Here is a 17933-nt window from a genome sequence, read left to right as displayed (position 1 = left end):
TAGTCATTTTTTTATACATAACCTCTATTCATCTCAGCTGAACATAAGATCATTTCTTAGTGCTCTGTGTTCTCCAACTCTTTAGATAGTTTAGTACATATCTTCGCTTTTTATGAGGAGTACAGCCTCTGGTGTAAAACATGTCCTGGTTTTTCTTTGCATTTGCGGGTGTAAAAAAATAACATCAGCACATGCTAGATGTCAAAAGGAGAGTAGTTCTCCATGAACTTATTCTGTGCCAGAATATTAACTCTTCTTAAGTGATGTTTATGCCATGATAGAAAGAGGATAGACTGCTTTGCTAAAATGTTTCTAGATAGGATGCAAGTCTTGTATTTTTCAGATTTGTTGGAATAAGGAGAACCATCTTATTTTGGTCCTCTACGTAACATAAATATCTGAGTTGTCCTTCCAGTTCTGGAACTGCTCTCTTGTAATATGGGACAACCACATCTGCCCAGTGTATGTATATTAGCTGATATCTGTTAAAATGTGAGAATGGGATAATGTATTGTATTTAGCTTAGGTCTTTTACATGTTTTGTATGGTGATTATACTTCTAGTCCTTCACAGTACCAAAAATCTGTTAAATACATGTACATCAAATGTGATTCTTCCATTTTGTTACCATTCAGTGATCTCTCTGGGTGGTCTTCTCCCCAGCCTTCTAGTTAGAACAATTTGAGGAGATATTTGTAATATTGATTTGTAAATATGTTGAAGTAGAATTGCAATTGAGATGAGCACAGAGAAACACATCTCCTCGCAGGAATGTGAATTTGGTTGGTAAACTGTCAATGTTACTTATCCGCAGTGTTCTGAGGCTGGTCCTTTGGATACTGAAATGTCTGAGTTGTATTCCACACCTCAATTTCTGGACACTGGTGAAGGTAGGCATTGCTTGAGTTCTGTAGAATGAAGCAAGCCATTTCCTATGCAGTGAGTAAACTAAGCAAGATTCTTCAGCTACAATAAGTAACCAGCTACATAACAAATAAGCAAATCGTTCATAGTTTCTGGTCAAGATCTATAAAGTTTTTGTTTAAGCTTTTCTGCAAAATCTAAAAAAATACTGCAGTAAAATAATTAATGCTGAATAATATGTCAGAGACAGAAAGGGCTGCTTTGACTATAAAAATAAGTTTTACAGTTGTACAAATTTATTTTGCAGAGTAAGCACACCTCAAGTTGAGTTAGTTCCTGCTTTTTGATGAGACTGTTAATAATAACATCAGTCTTCTGATTTCTTGGTTTTACTTGTCTCACTGACACACAGTCTGAAATCTCAGAGTTGATGATAATAGTTCACAGATTCACCTTCATGCATATGATGCTCTGTGGCTGAAAAAAGTGTATGCCACAATAAATTAGTTGTCTTTAAAAGTCACAAGGTGGCTGTGTTCAAAAATGGATGTATAGCTGTTAAAAACAGACTAGTTCACAGATTCACCTTCATGCATATGATGAAGTGCTCTGTGGCTGAAATGCAAAGGATGTAAATTCTACCCTTACATGGAAATCTTAGCAATGGCTGCTTCGGCTAGTAATGAAAAATAGTGCAAATTGGCTTGAAGACAACACAGAAGGGATGATGCTCTAAGTGGCTTTCGCAATCTTCAGCTTACACCAACTTGTGCTTTTCTTAATGATCACAAGGATGAGAAACTTGTTTAAGTTCTCCAGTATATGACCTTCTTAGGTATCAGCTACTTTCCTTTGTGTTGTGCAGAGGAACACATTGAAATGGAATCCTTTATAAACATACCAGCAATGTCTTTCAACTAATGGTAATAGAGAAAATAATGTGGTTGTTGCTAATATCCTGTTCACAATTTTTTAAAATTTGTGCTGACTTAGGATAGTTTGCAGTAGGAGCTGCGGTGGCTCAAGTGGTTAAGACGCTGAACTGCAGGCTGTGGAAGGTCGGTAGTTCAGCAGTTCGAGACCCGAGTGTGCCGCATGATGGAGTGAGCTCCTGTCTCTAGTTCCAGCTCCTGCCAACCTAGCAGTTCGAAAGCAAGAAATTGCAAGTAGATAAATAGGTACCACTTCAGTGGGAAGGTAACAGCGTTCCGTGTGCCCTGGTGTTTAGTCATGCCGGCCACATGACCACGGAAATGTCTTCAGACAGCGCTGGCTCTTCGGCTTTGAAACGGAGATGAGCACCGCAACCCTAGAGTCGAATTCGACTGGCTTTCAAGCAAAGGAACCTTTACCTTTAGGATAGTTTGCATGCATTGATTCTAAGTGTAATGGGGAGAGTCAGGCTGGCTGTAGTGTGCCCAGTGTCATTATACAAGATGATGAATTATGGATTCCTGTGTGTTTAAGTCTGAGACGTGACAATATCAAAATTGTCTCACAATTCAGCTATTTCTGCCATGGCCTTAAATCATGCACTCTGCCTTGCTACAGCTCCTGAAAAGGCTCCAGCAAAACAGAGAAAGCGAAAGCGGCAGCGGCGAACTCTGTCTGCAGCTCCGAATAAAAAAGAGAAGGGTGAAGACGTCCTGGGAGAAACCTCAAATTCAGAGGTATTCTAAGCTGTGGGTTCTCCCTATCGTGTGAAGCAATACTTTAAACTGCTTTTATTTTGAAAGTAGCATAAACAAACTCCACCATGTTGCAAAAGAAAATATTTTAAAAGCTGTTGCCAAACTTGAAGAAGTTTTGCCTTGACTTCTGGTTTGTGGATTGGCGATGGCGGTCGCTCTCCCCGGACCTCAGGGGAGTGATTAGCACACCAGCAGCATGGAGGGGTGCTACCTCAAGTGGCATCCCCATGGAGCCTTTGTGAAAGGCTCCAGGCCAGAGGGCTTCTGAGGGTTAGCCTCTTCGATGGCTCGAAGCCGGAGAATAGAGGCTTCCCTGCGCCTTGATGGTACTGCCGTTGTGTGGCCTTCGGGCACAAGCTAATTTGACCGGGAGATCGAGCGGAATAACGAATGATGTGAGCGAGGTCAGAGATATGACCAACAATGAACATGAGTTCAAAGTAAACGGTGTATTTTGAAAAATGAAAACCCCCCCTAGTTCAAAGTAAACGGTGTATTTTGAAAAACGAAACCCCCCCAATGGGAAAAGCGGAGCGTAAAGAGGGACACCTCTTAAGCGCATGGACAGATAAAAGTATCGAAGGGGGAAGGGAGGAAGTAAACAGCAAGTTTATTTTGAGAGACTTACGTGAGTGCTGATAGTGAGGCGATGGTGTTTTTTGAGCCCTTGCGAAGCAGTTTGAAATTGTAAACAAAACTGTAAAATGGTGGCTTCCTGAGGAAAGTTAAAGCGATAGCACTGGGCAGTCAGAGCCCAAAACTGGAAGAGGGAGCAGATGTCATGAAGATGTTAGCGGATATGCTCAAGCCGATGATGGAGCAACTCGATGGTATTAACCAGCAACTGACCTTGTTAAACCAAAACTTCGCTCTACAGCAGCGCCAGCTGGCAGAAACGGAGAAGAAAGTGGAACATGCGATTGAGAAAATTACAGAGATGGACACCACAAACAAGAAAATGAAGAAAAGAATGGGAGATGTGGAAACAAAACAAAACCTCCAAGAAAACCGTCTGTTACAGCTGCAAATGGAAAAGGCCAACATGATTCTCAGATTCCAGGGAGTTCCTGAAACTGAAAAAGAAGATTTGAAGAAGACTCTGGGTGAAATTATTGCTCCAGTAACAGGCTTACCAGCGGATGAAATAGTAAAAGATATGGATAATGCCTATCGGGCTTACTCCAATTATATTTTAAAAAATAGCCGGCTTGGAGAGATTGTGGTCAGATTTGCAAGAAGACAGACCAGAGATGCTATATTAAAGGCAACCTTAGCAACTCCACTGAAACTGGGGAATACAACCATTAAGACTTTAAAAGAAATTCCATTTGAAATTCGTCAAAAGAGGAAAAGCTATAAGAACTTAATCTCTTTTCTTCAAACCAATGGAATTCAGTACCAATGGGCAATCCCTGAAGGTGTCATCTTTAAAATTAACGATAAAAGAGAGAAGATTGACTCCATCCAAGGAATTCTTGAGACGTCAGCTGGGATCGGGGGAAGAATCCAAAGATGAAGAAACCAAATCAAGTGACTCTGCCATCTCTGGCACGGATGAGGACTCTGCGGTAGAAACGGGTGCGGGAGCAATGAAAGTTGTATACGATTTCAGAGATAGAAAACTGAAGTAAAGGCAGAAGGACTTTGAAAATCGCCTTTTGAAGTAAAGAAGATGCTCAGAAAGTTCTCTCATAATAACTAACACATTAACATAGAAGCTGTGAAAAACAAGAACTTTACAAGTATATTGTTTTACTAACACTTTAATTACTATCATTTAGTTTAACACGGATATGATCTCCTTCTCTTGGGTTTTTATTTAGTGTGGGTTTCTTTTCTTTATCCATAGTTGTAGTCCCCCTCCCTATATTTCTTTGTAGTTATATAGTCTTATGAAAAAATAATAAAAATATCCCTTTGGGGGTTTCAAAAAAAAGAAGTTTTGCCTTATGTCCCTCTGAACTAATAGTTCACTTTGGAAGCTCAGGTTTTGCTGCTTGGAATATTGGAACATTGTAAATTCTGATGCAGTGAACTTCACTGGATGATTTACTTCTGCATTTTAAAAGGTATCCTTTAAGGAATGGTTCAGTCATTGAGTTAGATCCAGGTTTCCCCCTTGTGCAAGTAAAAGGGTACTTCTTGCACAGGCAGGGGGAGTGATTTAAAAAAAAAACAATTCCCCCTTCCCATTGCAAGCATCCTCTGATGTTCTTCAGTTTATCGGTAGCATAGTGGGCTGCAGTGAGAAGGAGGAGGCATGAAAGCGCTCTTTTGTAAGCGGTACCAAACTCTCAGTTCTTTGGATTCTAATTCACGATCTCTTGATTCTTGCCTCAGACTGCTGTGAAAGTGAAAGCTACATATATTTTGTCCTAATAGCTTGATAAAGACTGTTAGAAGTGAAATAGTTTCTCTGTTCTGTAGGTGTCCCGTGGTACAGGGACATGTTCAGGACTGTGTTTTTTCCTCAGTCTATCACTAGGACAAAGTTGCATAATTTTTTCCTTGCAAGATTTAGCATCTGTAAATCCAGGTTTCATATATTTACTCGGTAGCCCTATTCATACTGTAGGGTGTAACTTTTAAAAATTCATATAAGCAGAGAAATTAAACACTTCAGAAATGTATACGATCATTTGCAATTTCACAATGTGGTTTGGGGAAGAATTATTGAAATTCTCCAGTGTGGCCAATCAGTTAAGGCTGCAAAAATAGTATAACAAAACAGTTGTATTTAATGTGCTGTATTAAAGTTCAGAATGTTTCTTTCCCCCAGTGAAACCTAAAGGTTGGAGCAGTGTGAGGAGAGTTAGCGCCACAGCATGAGGCACCTTCTGCAGGCAGAATGATTAGGGCTAGAGGCGTTGCATGCAGCTCAGCAAGTAGGTTGGCGGAACATCCATGTTTTTAGCCCTCCTAACAGCTGCCCATTAGAAGGTGTGGGGCTGAAGAAAAAAATTGACTTTGTAAAATTTTGGCTTTCTTTTTAAAAGGGAGATAGAGCTACTCAGGGGGCAGAAGGAAGCCCCAAGGAGACTGCTGAAGAAGGGTCTGAAAATGACCATGGAGTGCCTTCATCCAAAAAGATGCAGGGGGAGCGTGGAGGAGGAGCCGCCCTTAAGGAGAATGTGTGTCAGGTAGAAATCTAAGACACTGAGCTTGAATGCTGCTAACTGTGAAGACGTCATAAGCTAGAGTACTTGGGAACGGATGGTGTTAATAGGAGCAAGTATTCTCCAATTCTTGTTTCATGTAGGGCTGGGTTGGTTTGTTTCCGCTTTGTTTGTTTTGTTTTGTTTGTTCTGCCCTGAAATAAACCTTTTACAAAAAGGGCACCAACTTTGACATGAATGCATTTAAATCTCTTGAATGGGAATTGTGAAGTTGTATAAATCATTGGGATTTCCTTCACACATCTGACACAAACCACACAGATTTGGCTATGTGCTTGCTCAAAAGAGATAGTTGTGGAAACACGTTTTTTTGGGAAAAGTTCAGCTGGAGAGAACACTAACAGTATATATTTGTGTTTTTTTTAATCCATCTGTGATAATGCTTTGTTTCCCTTCCTCACAGATCTGTGAAAAACCAGGTGAGCTGTTGTTGTGTGAGGCTCAGTGCTGTGGTGCTTTCCATCTGCAATGCCTCGGGCTCTCAGAAATGCCCAAGGGCAAGTTCATCTGCACTGAGTGTTCCACAGGTATAGTTCTTGGATGGAGTGGGGTGGGTGGGGTGGCAGCAAAGCTCATTGCTACTTTACTCTGCTTTTGTGCTACTTTTTTGTGTGAACCTGTGCAAAATGAGTGACTTTGCAGTACGGAGCAAGTAAATGGCTACACTGAAACAGAAATAGAATAGTCCAGCTCTTGAAACGAGCTGCAAGCAGCTAGACTGTTTGCTTGTAAATTTCTGCTTTGTTGCTTTTTAGAACTCTGCATCCTTCTATACTTTGACTGCAGACTCTTCCATTCTACTCTCCTGTCCTTCAGGGGTCCACACATGCTTTGTATGCAAGAGCAGTGGAGAAAATGTGAAGCGGTGCTTGCTTCCTTTGTGTGGGAAGTACTATCATGAAGAATGTACACAGAAATATCCTCCCACAGTCATGCAGAACAAGGGCTTTCGATGTTCATTGCACATCTGTATGACTTGCCATGCAGCCAACCCTGCAAATGTGTCTGCATCTAAAGGTACAGTAATTTCATGTATCCACAATTGGAATCTTTTTCTAGATCCACTTCCTGTTTAGCCATTATTTAGTATCTATGCTTTTGTTGGAAACTTTAAACATGGGATTGATTTTCCTGTTAAGCTTGAATCTTAACAATTTTTTTTCAGGTTATAAAACCCTGTAATTTCAATGTGTTCCTCTGCTAGGTCGCTTGATGCGTTGTGTTCGATGTCCTGTTGCATACCATTCAAATGATTTTTGCCTTGCTGCGGGGACAGTGATTCTTGCTTCCAATAGCATGATCTGCCCGAATCATTTTACCCCTCGAAGAGGCTGCAGAAACCATGAGCATGTAAATGTCAGTTGGTGCTTTGTCTGTTCTGAAGGTAAGACAGTCTCTGCATTGATGCATTGTAATATTGCAATGACTCTGTCATTTGAAGGACACTATTGAAGAAGAAAGTTTGTGTATATGCAGAAAAAATAACAGGGAAAATGCCTTTTGAATATTCTCCACACTCAGGCTTTCTGGAAGTAAACTTTAATATCTAGCTTATCAGGATTTAATTTACAGTATCAGAAATCATAGGTTGACTTCTGTACACCATAAACAGAAGGAGTTCCTGGAATTGGTCTTCTTCCCTGTGAGGGGCTCTGCAGCTCCTACCCCCAAAAAACAAGCTGCTCTAGAATCCCAAGGAACCCTTGGTAACAAGTTGAATTGCAGTGCTGAGGGCTGCAGCAAGGATGGGGAACCAGCAGAAGTTGCTCTTCTTTTTATTGTGTATTCCATGCACAGGAGAGGTGGGGGTGACTTCTGCCAGGTTCCTTTCAAACTACAGTCCTCTGCACTACATCCCACTCTGTTCCCAAGAACCCTCAGGTGGGGGGGATCGGGTTAGTGAGAAGGGGGGAGATCTGTTCCGTTTACTCTTTCTAGTCACAGTTTGTAGGATCCAATCCCTTGTTCTTTTACACTACAGACATCTGTCAGTTCCCAGCAGCCTAGAATGAAGATCCAGGTAGCTTGATCGTGTAGTGCACAAGACATGTGTAATTTTGAAGATGAGCCTGTTGTGGCACATATTCTACATTTGGTCAGACGTATAGCCTCCTTTGGGTCAGTTTAGGAGAAGCTTGTTTTCACTGACAAGTACAGTACTGATTGGCTGGCCCCTTTTGTTGGTCATAAAGCCCCACATATCCTTCTTGATGCAGTTTTTTTTTCAGAGTAAAGTGCTGATGAAATCTTTGCTCAGATAAACTTGCAAGGCAGTTGCAGGGGTGGGAGGAGACGAATAAAGTAGGTAATGCACCTCAGGCAATCAGCATTCAGTTCAGGGGCTGTCCTTGAGTCCTTCAAGGAAGGAAGATGGGAGGGAAACAGCCTCACCTCACAGCAGGAAAAAAGTAATCTGCACCTGCTTGTTTACTGGTATGTGTCCCAATAAAAACTTAATATGGCTATGCAATAAGGGAGCTGGAAAAAAACCCCAGTATTAAAACCCACTAGAGCAGGTTGCTTTTAAATAATAATAATAATAGCATCCTTCACCACTCCAGGTGCCAAAATAATGAAAAGTCGTAAGAAACCCGAACTCCGGGCAAAAAGGTTGTTCTTGGCTACAGGTGTAGCTCTATGTGAACAAATACAGTAGCTCTGAGTATTGTTGTATTGGAGTGGGTGAGGTACCCTTGACACCTCTGAAATAAAATTGACAACTGTGAATGAAGATTGTCCTGCACAGAACACCAAAGTTAATATTGTTCTGACCATTTTCCCATCCTGAGAACTGTGACAGCGCTTGAGATCTAAAGAGCCATTACTGGTGGGGGGAAAATACCACTTATGCTTCATATTGAAGTTTGCACTGCTGATGCTTTTGTTTCTTGCATGGGAAGGAAGAGACTGCATATAGTTGAGTGTTGAACACAACAGGGGGACCCCTTATCTCCATCAAAGTCACCTTTTGTTTTTCACAGGTGGGAGCCTTTTGTGCTGCGAGTCTTGTCCTGCTGCCTTCCACCGGGAGTGTCTGAACATCGACATGCCTGAAGGGAGCTGGTATTGTAACGACTGCAAGGCCGGCAAGAAGCCCCACTATAAGGAGGTGGTTTGGGTGAAAGTTGGGCGTTACAGGTGGGAAATGTTTTAATCATTGTGAAAGTTTGAGCTGGCTCTCTACTGGTTATGGGTAATGCCTGCGGGTCCTAACTAAATGGTAAGCAATATAATGATAAATCACACAAATGAGACCCGTTTTTACATGCTAGGATGCCTATTGTTCCTGCAGTTTCTCCCACATTGATAGCAGGGTGAAAGTTGGGCGTTACAGGTGGGAAATGTTTAAATCATTGTGAAAGTTTGAGCTGGCTCTCTACTGGTTATGGGTAGTGCCTGCAGGTCCTAACTAAATGGTAAGCAATATAGTGATAAAATCACACAAATGAGACCCGTTTTTACTTGCTAGGATGCCTATTATTCCTGCAGTTTCTCCCACATTGATAGCAGAGTGTATAAAGTCATCTGCCCATGTGAGTAGCAACTTCGTTATGGTTAGCAACTGTATAGGTGAGTTTCTGCCAGAAGGATTAACCTAGGGAACAGAAAGCCAGTGTGGTGCAGTGGTTAAGAGTATCAGACTAGTATCTGGGAGACCCAGGCTCAGATCCCCGCTCGTGCCATGGAAGCTCGCTTGAGCCAGTCACACACTCTCAACCTAACCTATCTCACAGGGTTGTTGTGAGGACAGAATGAAGGAGAGGAGAATTTATACCCCACTGGAGATATACCCCACTGGAGAGAAAGGCGGGGTGTAAATGAATATATTATTATTTTTTATTATTATTAAATTTATACCCCACCCTCCCCAGTGGGCTCAGGGCGGCTAACAAATAAGGCACATATGCCAAGCTTATTATATAATAATAATAAATTCTGGAATTGCATGTGGACTAACCCATTGTCCCTGGCCTTTTTGTTTTGTTATTATCAGGTGGTGGCCTGCTGAGATTTGCCACCCTAGGACCATCCCTGTCAACATTCAAAAGATGAAACACGTCATTGGTGAATTTCCTGTGCTGTTTTTTGGATCAAATGATTACCTTTGGACACACCAGGCTAGAGTGTTCCCCTACATGGAAGGAGATGTGAGCAGCAAGGACAAGATGGCAAAAGGAGTGGATGGCATTTACAAGAAAGGTAATGTTTTCTTTTACATATTTTGTTTTACTTAATTTATATCCCACCTTTCTGCCCTCACAAGGGCCATCAAGGCAGCTAACAAGTTAAAAAATATATTTAATAAAATCACATTTTAAAACCATTTAAAAAAAGACAACAGCAGCAGATCATTACAACAATTAAAGCCAGAGCTAAAATATGTACGAAGACATAAACAATAATTAAACCATTGGGGAGGAAGGAGGGGGTCACTGAGGGAACACCAAACAAAACAAAAAAGTCATCACCCACTGGTGGAAGATGGCAACAGAAAGAGACAGATGAATCTCCCCGGGCAGGGAGTGCCAAAGTTTTGGTACCACAACTGAGAAGGCCCCCTCCCAGGTTACTGCCTGTATGAGCTTGGAAGACGGGGCACCTGAAGCAGGTCCTTACAAGATGACCGTAGTGGTTGGATAGGTTCATAAGGGAGTGTAGGCAGTTCTTCAGGTATGTTGGTCTCAAACCATACAGGGCTTTAAAGGGCAATACTAGCACCTTGACTTGTACTAGGGAACAAATTGAGAGCCAGCGTAAATAGACCAAGACTGGGGTAATATGGTCCCTACAACCTACTCAGGGCAGCTGTATATTATTAAGCAGTCAGATATTATTAAGCTGCCACCAGGTACTAACTTAAGTACTAAAATATTTGGAGGAAATGCTTTGATGTTTTTATGAATTTTTATTGTTTTATCATGTGCTGTGAATCACCCTGAGCCTGCTCGCGGGATAGGGTGGGATACAAATAAAATGAAATAAATAAATATAAATCATTCAGAGCACATTGCAATAATCTGATCTGCTCTTAAGAAAGTGCATGGTGGCTGCTGAAGCCAACCATAGGTGTCAAAGGCCGTAGTCCCAGGGAGCTATGATATTACTTTTAATAGATGTTTTAAAGCTATTGATACACTTCAGGAATAGACCTGAGTGGAGTAGAGCTGTGCTGATGGAAGAAGAAGTAATTTTGCCTCCTTCCCCCTGCATCCCAGGAATAAACTTTCCCAGGGATGTAAGGAATTGTTTGGGGGTGGGGAGGAGAGAATGATGTACAGTCTTTGCACAAGCAGATAGTTTAAGGAATGGATCCAACAATCTGAATGTTTTCACTGGTCTTAGGGTCCGAATCTGTTCCTGATTCTATATTCACCCCCAGTATGAAAATAAGTGGTAACAGAAGCCTATTTGAAGTAGCTCAATTCAAACATCCTGATAAATCAAAAGTAGTACATCTACTAGAAAAGTGTGAACAAGTGGCTGCACATCTGTTTAAATCTTATTTTACCTTTCCTTAATGTAGCTCTGCAGGAAGCAGCCGTGAGATTTGAAGAGCTAAAGGCTCAGAAGGAACTGAGGCAGCTACAGGAAGACAAAAAGAATGATAAGAAGCCTCCTCCGTACAAACATATCAAGGTGAGAATGCAGAAGGTCATAGCAGACCTTGTGGCTTGTATGGACGTGAGCCAATGGATTGTGAACTTGCCCTTTTGGCCATAACCCTAGCTATGGGTTTGTGTTGGCACCTAACCTAACCACGATTAATACGAATCAAGGTGCACTCTTCACATATGCTCTACTTGCTCTTCTGTAATCCATATCTCACACTTGCCAGCACGTGATTGTATATAAAGTCTGTACCATCTTTTCACTGTGATACTTGTCCCTTTCTAAAATCATGATAGATGAACCGCAAAAGCAGCTTCCAGTGGTGGCAGAGGTTTCCAGACTGTATTTTGCAGTGTAGGTTAGTGACATTATATTGAACCGTGAATACTATGAACCGGTAAAATATACAGCCCTGTTCAGAGGAAGAGGATTAATATTTTGTCTCTTAGCTCTATAGAGATGGATGTTATTTCTGACAAGTGACCACCTTTGAGAGGGTCTGACTTTATACTTCAAAAGTAATTGCTGTAAATAATAATTGAAGGATGCACTCATGAGAGGGCCACAACTCAATGGCAAATCATCTGCTTGGCATGGAGAAGGCCCCAAATTGAATTCCTGGCATCTCTGATTAAAAGGATCACGTAATGGACAATGCAGAAGACCTGTTTCTGAGACCCTGGAGAGCCACTGCCATTCAGAGCAGACAAAACTGATCTAGCTATGTCAGTGGTATGACTTCGTATAAGGCAGCTTCTTGTGTGTTCACTTTCTGTAGCAAAGGTGCTTGATTTTTCAGGTATACATAAAAGTACTATATGGGCCCATTCTTACTTAACCATCACTAAAATACACAGATGTTCTCATTTTTTAGTGTACTGATGGCTGCTCCAGCCAAGCTTGTTGGGGTTTTTTTTAAATGTCTCACAGCTAGACTTGTCTGTTTACTTGGTGTTGTATGTTTGTTTTTATAGGTAAACAGGCCTATAGGCAAAGTGCAGATCTTCACTGCAGACCTGTCAGAGATACCACGCTGCAACTGCAAGACGACTGATGAAAGCCCCTGTGGCCTAGACTCAGAGTGCATTAATCGCATGTTGCTATATGAGTGTCATCCAGCAGTGTGTCCGACTGGGGAACGCTGTCAAAACCAGTGCTTCACCAAGAGGCAGTACCCAGAAGTAGAAATCTTCCGCACATTAGCCCGAGGTTGGGGCTTGCAAGCTAAAAGAGACATTAAAAAGGTATGCTATATTTTGCTGTCTCAACGTCTTTTCTATACTTAATATCAGCAGACAACATCCCACAATTTTTGTAACTCATTATTTTGGCACCTGGAGTGTTGAAGGATGCTATATTGAAGGGGGGGGGGAACAACTAGCAAAAGGTAGGATATGTCAGAATTTTCTAAGGGTTGTATTGATTGCATAGCCCTCTTCCCCCCCTAAAAGCCCAGTTTTTCTTGACAAAAGTTCAGTGTTGCTTTTAAAAAAACAACAAACAAAAGTATGCATATAAATCGTTTCTAAGTTACTAAACTTCGAATACCAGATTTTGTTTGTTTATATCTCAAGTGGTTAAGACGCTGAACTGCAGGCTGTGGAAGGTCAGTAGTTCAGCAGTTCAAGACCCGGGTGCCGCAAGACGGGGTGAGCTCCTGTCTCTAGTTCCAGCTCCTGCCAACCTAGCAGTTCGAAAGCAAGAAATTGCAAGTAGATAAATAGGTACCACTTCGGTGGGAAGGTAACAGCGTTCCGTGCGCCTTGGTGTTTAGTCATGCCGGCCACATGACCATGGAAACGTCTTCGGACAGCGCTGGCTCTTCGGCTTTGAAACGGAGAAGAGCACCGCAACCCTAGAGTCGGATTCGACTGGCTTTCGAGCAAGGGAAACCTTTACCTTTACTATCTATGAAAACATCACACAGAGTACCTACCAACCTCTCTCTTTCAGGTTCAGGGTTAAAAGTAGGTCAGGCTGTCACAGGTTGCTAGCCTTGTGGTCTCTTTTAAAAATTGTTAGAGAGCCCGTGGCCCTTTCAGTCACAGAAACGTCAGCAGGCAGGGTAGCCTTGCCCCTTTAATAACAGGCCCTCACTCAACAAGTTCACAAAATTATTGGGGTTGGGATCTCAGACACTGCTCCATCCACTTGCTGCCACCGTTTATTCATATCCTTAAACTTATACAGACCAAGATCTTAACTGGGATAGATGTGAGTGTATTTTTCTTTCCCTGAGACACACAACCCATAGGGTTAAACAAGTATGGTGTAGTGGTTAGGTGTGCTGACTCTAATCTGGGAGAAATGGGTTTGATTCCTCACTCTTCCACTTGCAGCTGCTGGATGACCTTGGGCAAGCCATACTTCTGACAAGAGCTGTCCTTGAAAGGGCAGTTCTTGGAAGAGCTCTCTCAGCCCCACCTACCTCACAGGGTGTCTGTTGTGGGGAGGGGAAGGGAAAGTAGTTTGTAAACCGCTCTGAGACTCCGAGTGAAGGGCGAGGTATAAATCCAATCTCTTCTTCTTCTAGTTAAGTTTTATTTATAGTTTGAATATAACACTGAAGAAAGTAAGGTAGAGGTTACAATATTTATTTTCACTTGAACTGTTTCCCTGTTCCAGCATTATTTTTTTAAAATTATTTTTATTAACATTTACAAATGTTTAACAGAGCAATACAAACATTGTCAACTTGGTGAGCTACATTAAGAAAAGCATTCTAAAAAGAACAGTTCAGTAATACTTTTTAATGTGCCCTTATACTTTTTAGTTAAGTAGTGCTAATTACATAGATATTTTGTATCGAGAGGCAATTCAAAGAAAAGGACTGAGCTGACTAAGTACCGATCTTTGACTATGAAAAGAATAACTGCTTTTTAACTTTATATCAAGAGGTCATTTCTCTTTTTAAAAAGTGACCATTTTTCCGATGGATTGTACAAATCCAGCATTTGGTATCTTTTGTTACAAGTGGACTTTTCTTTCCATTTAACTTTAAGCTGCTGTTCATCTCTGTTTAACTCAGTCAGACATACTCTCTCTAACTTCCTAATTGCCAACCCCCAGCTGCTGTTTTCCAACCATTTCTCACTGTCATTCCGTCAGCTCTCATTGCTGACCTTAGGGAGAGGCCGAACCTAAGCTGCCTGTCACACTCACCTTTCCTCTTGGCTTGAGGTGGCTTAAAATAGTTTAAAACACTTTCAGTTAAAACCAAAACTAAAATAGCAAATCCCAACTCTCTCCCATTGCCACTCTAAAAGATGTCTGCCATTCAAACCCGCTCAAAAGCCTTGTCAAACTGACAGGACTTACAACACCTTCTGAAGATCTGCAAGGAGTCACAGAGCTGGAGTCACGATGAAAAAGGCCCAGGCTCTGTGCGATGCTGGACAGGCCATTCGGTGATGCAATAGCCAACAGATGGGCTGCCTGATGACTGTAGTTAGTGCACAGGAATGGTCCAGGTTAGGATGCGCAAAGAGGTCAAGCTCTGACTTTAACTGGTTTGTGTCAGAGGCACCCCCACAATCTTCTTTGTTTGTTTGTTTTTTTGGGGGGAGAAGGAAGGGAAATTACCAATGCAAAAGAAGAGGAGGGATCCTGTGTTTCTAAAAGTTGTATTGCAGAGGTGATCCAGAAGGTGCTGCTCTTCTCCCTCGCTCCCTGTCTGTTGAGCTCAGAGATGCATGTGATGAAATTTCCTTCTATATGCAAGTGTGTGATCCTTTTGGATCTGGCCATCCCCCCCAAAAGAGAAGATAATTCCACTAGGTCCCATCTTGTTTGCTGGAATTAAAGATGGGCCTCATAAAATCGAATGAATACCACTGAAATGGATCATAAATGCTGTATTTAAATTGGGCTGGATAATTAAGAGAAAGTTTCTTAGTTGTTTGCCTGTATGAGTTTTTGCTGTACAAGTTGACTGCCTTAGGTACTCTAAATTGTCCTGTGAGTATGCAAAAATGACCGTGGATTCACCTTATATATTGCGCGAGACTGACAAATTGGTCACTGATTTTTCAATGCAGCACTATACAGCACATAATATTAGGGTTCAAATAGAGCTCCTTTACTGTGTTTAGTCATGAAACAGACAGCCGCTTTTGTGAGTCAGGCAGCCGATATGTTCCATTTCAGGAACTGTTCACTGATGGTTTCTGTACTGAAATTTCAGACAGAACCCTTTTAGTTACGGTTCCCTAATGGAATACATCGACCCTTTCAGACACAAATGCTCCTGTCCCGTCAGGGAAGCGTTCCTGAGCCGTTTTACCAGCAAACTGCTTCCAAGCGGTCTTCAATTTTCTATACCGTTCCTGAAGGGTTCCTGAAGCGCTATGGGGTGCTGTGTAAAATGCCCCCGTAGCGCTTCCTCCGATGATGAGGTTTTCCTGCCCTTTTTCGCCCATGCGGGCGATCTTCGTCTTTTTTTTTTATGTTCTTTTAAGAGCTGTAACTCTGCAATGCTCCCTCTAAGCTGTGGAGTCCTGTGAGCAATAATTCCACTTTGTGAGCTACTGGCATTAGAATTGTGAGCAAGTTATTTGGCTACTGCATAAATTAGTTTGCTCTGGAGCCATTCTTCCTGAGCTAAGACAAAAATGTGTGAGCCAGGTGAGCCGGAGGCTAAAAAACTGTGAGCCAGCTCACACTAACTCAGCTTAGAGGAAACACTGGCTGAAAGTACAGGGTATCCCCAGGTCCCCCCTGGAGGCATGGCATCCCAAAATGCTGGCCATCAAAAGGAGGATGCTGTTTGCAAGCCGGGAAGGATCTAGTGTTAAAAAAAAATGCTCTCAAACTATGCAATCTCATGTCTCAGTGGAGTCCATGTATTTCAATGGGGTTGCTATTGTGCCGTTTTGGTGTTGTGTTATAGCACTATAGTGCTCTTAAAAGACTGTTAAAAAAAAGAAAGATGAAGACCGCCCTTACCGGTAGGGGAAAGGCTGTGTGAAATGGCTGCCCCTGTACTGGTTTACTCTAAAACGGTACAATAACGGCTTAAAAAGGGTAATCTGAAATTCCCCAGAATCTCTGTACTGTATTACTGGCTGTGTTTACCACGTGGCCCATTTTGTGCTGCAATCCATAAGTAACATGAATTTAAGACACTTTCTGCCATCTAAATTTTTCTAATTTCCTTTGATTCCTACTTTTTTTAAAAACTATATAGCTGTATAAATAGGATTCATGCTAGTTGAATGAGTGAGATTTATTGAAGCAGCTTGCATTTAAAAGAAGTCTGGAACAGCACAAATTGATACAGCAGCATTATGATAGTTTGCCACAGTATGGGGTTTTTTTGTTTTGTTTTTTGTTTTACAAAAAGGAATATAGTTTTTTGCTTGTAATCAAAATTCAGGTGGGTATCCGTGTTAGTCTGAAGCAGCAGTCCAAAGTTTGAGTCTAGTGGCACCTTTAAAACCTACAAAGTTTTACTCTGGGTTTCAGCTTTCATGTGCACGCACGCTTCTTCCGATACATGTACCTGAAGAAGTGTGTGTGCACATGAAAGCTTAAACCCAGAATAAAATTCCATTGCTCTTAAAGGTGCCACTAGACTCAAACTTTGGATGGCTGCTTATAGTCAGATTAGTGTTTTAGACTGTGTCTCTGTGATATACTTAGAAGCTTTTGACTTCCATGAAAGGGCATCCAAGTGATGTGTGTTAATTTTGTCCTTAAGTAACAGAAAAAGTCTTCACTAATGGGTGGGCCCTTGATACCTAATTCAGCTGTTAAAATGTGACCCGGCTCTTCAAAAAAAATTATGGTGATATTAATGGGGTTCTGATAATTGGTTTCTTTGCCATACTGGAAATTGGTTAGAGTGGGTTTTATCCTACCACTTCATCTACGTCTAGGGTGGTGCATTGTGTTTAGTGCAAGGTGCATTCCATCAATGAAAGGAGTCCTCCTGCAGGAGGGGCTTCTTGCATCAGCAGGCTATATCTTGTGCTGATGGAATGTGCCACATCTTGTGCTGACAGAATGTACCACCCGCAACTGAGTGAAATGGTAGGATTGTACTTTGAATTTTGCCAGGTTCTCCTTTGTCCTTCAGTGGGGGGAAGTCATCCAGGAAGTGGTTAGGTCACGCCTCTGCTTGCTAGGATAGGCTATGCAAATTTATTTATTGTGTGGCTCCTATTGGAGGAACCTAGGCTGACCTCTCCCAATTCCTGCATAGCCCTGTGCTCGGCAGGATGGTTGGAGCTCCTGCTGCAAGCCAGAGGAACTATTTTAAAACTTGAAAAGTTTAAAGTTAGATAGCAACAGAGCGGGGAGGTCTACATCTGAAGACCTACCCTTCCCTCCCAGGCTCTGAGGAAGCTGGAGAACCCCGAAGATGCCAGATGGGAGGAAGAAGACCTGCCCCCCCTCCACCTCCCAAGGTTCCGGGAGGAGAGGGAATGGCCGTGACGAAGACCTCCATACAGCAGCAGCCCATTGTCCCCGAGGTTTCGAGAGGCGGGCAACAGACAGATCAGTGGCTGGAAGTCGCGCTGCTGCTCCGAACTGAGGAAGGAGGCTCCATCAGCGTGGGACTGGCTGAACGCACTGAGCCGGCCGGTTCCAG

General features: G+C 42.1%; 1 protein-coding gene across 1 annotated transcript in view; it reads left to right on the top strand.

The window, feature by feature from the left end:
- NSD1 (nuclear receptor binding SET domain protein 1) overlaps positions 1-17933 on the top strand; it is a 75415-nt gene that overhangs the window by 47706 nt on the left and 9776 nt on the right. The window contains 10 exon segments of the mRNA XM_015412539.1: positions 815-890; positions 2416-2534; positions 5552-5695; positions 6135-6258; positions 6548-6748; positions 6936-7115; positions 8713-8869; positions 9726-9931; positions 11256-11368; positions 12316-12585. Of these exon segments, the coding sequence (XP_015268025.1) occupies positions 815-890; positions 2416-2534; positions 5552-5695; positions 6135-6258; positions 6548-6748; positions 6936-7115; positions 8713-8869; positions 9726-9931; positions 11256-11368; positions 12316-12585 (1590 nt within the window).

The sequence above is a fragment of the Gekko japonicus genome, unplaced genomic scaffold (genome assembly GCF_001447785.1).
Source record: "Gekko japonicus isolate JY-2015 unplaced genomic scaffold, Gekko_japonicus_V1.1 scaffold100, whole genome shotgun sequence".
Lineage (NCBI taxonomy): Eukaryota > Metazoa > Chordata > Lepidosauria > Squamata > Gekkonidae > Gekko > Gekko japonicus.
Note: the sequence above shows the minus strand (reverse complement) of the source record. Positions and strands in the feature narration are given on the sequence as shown.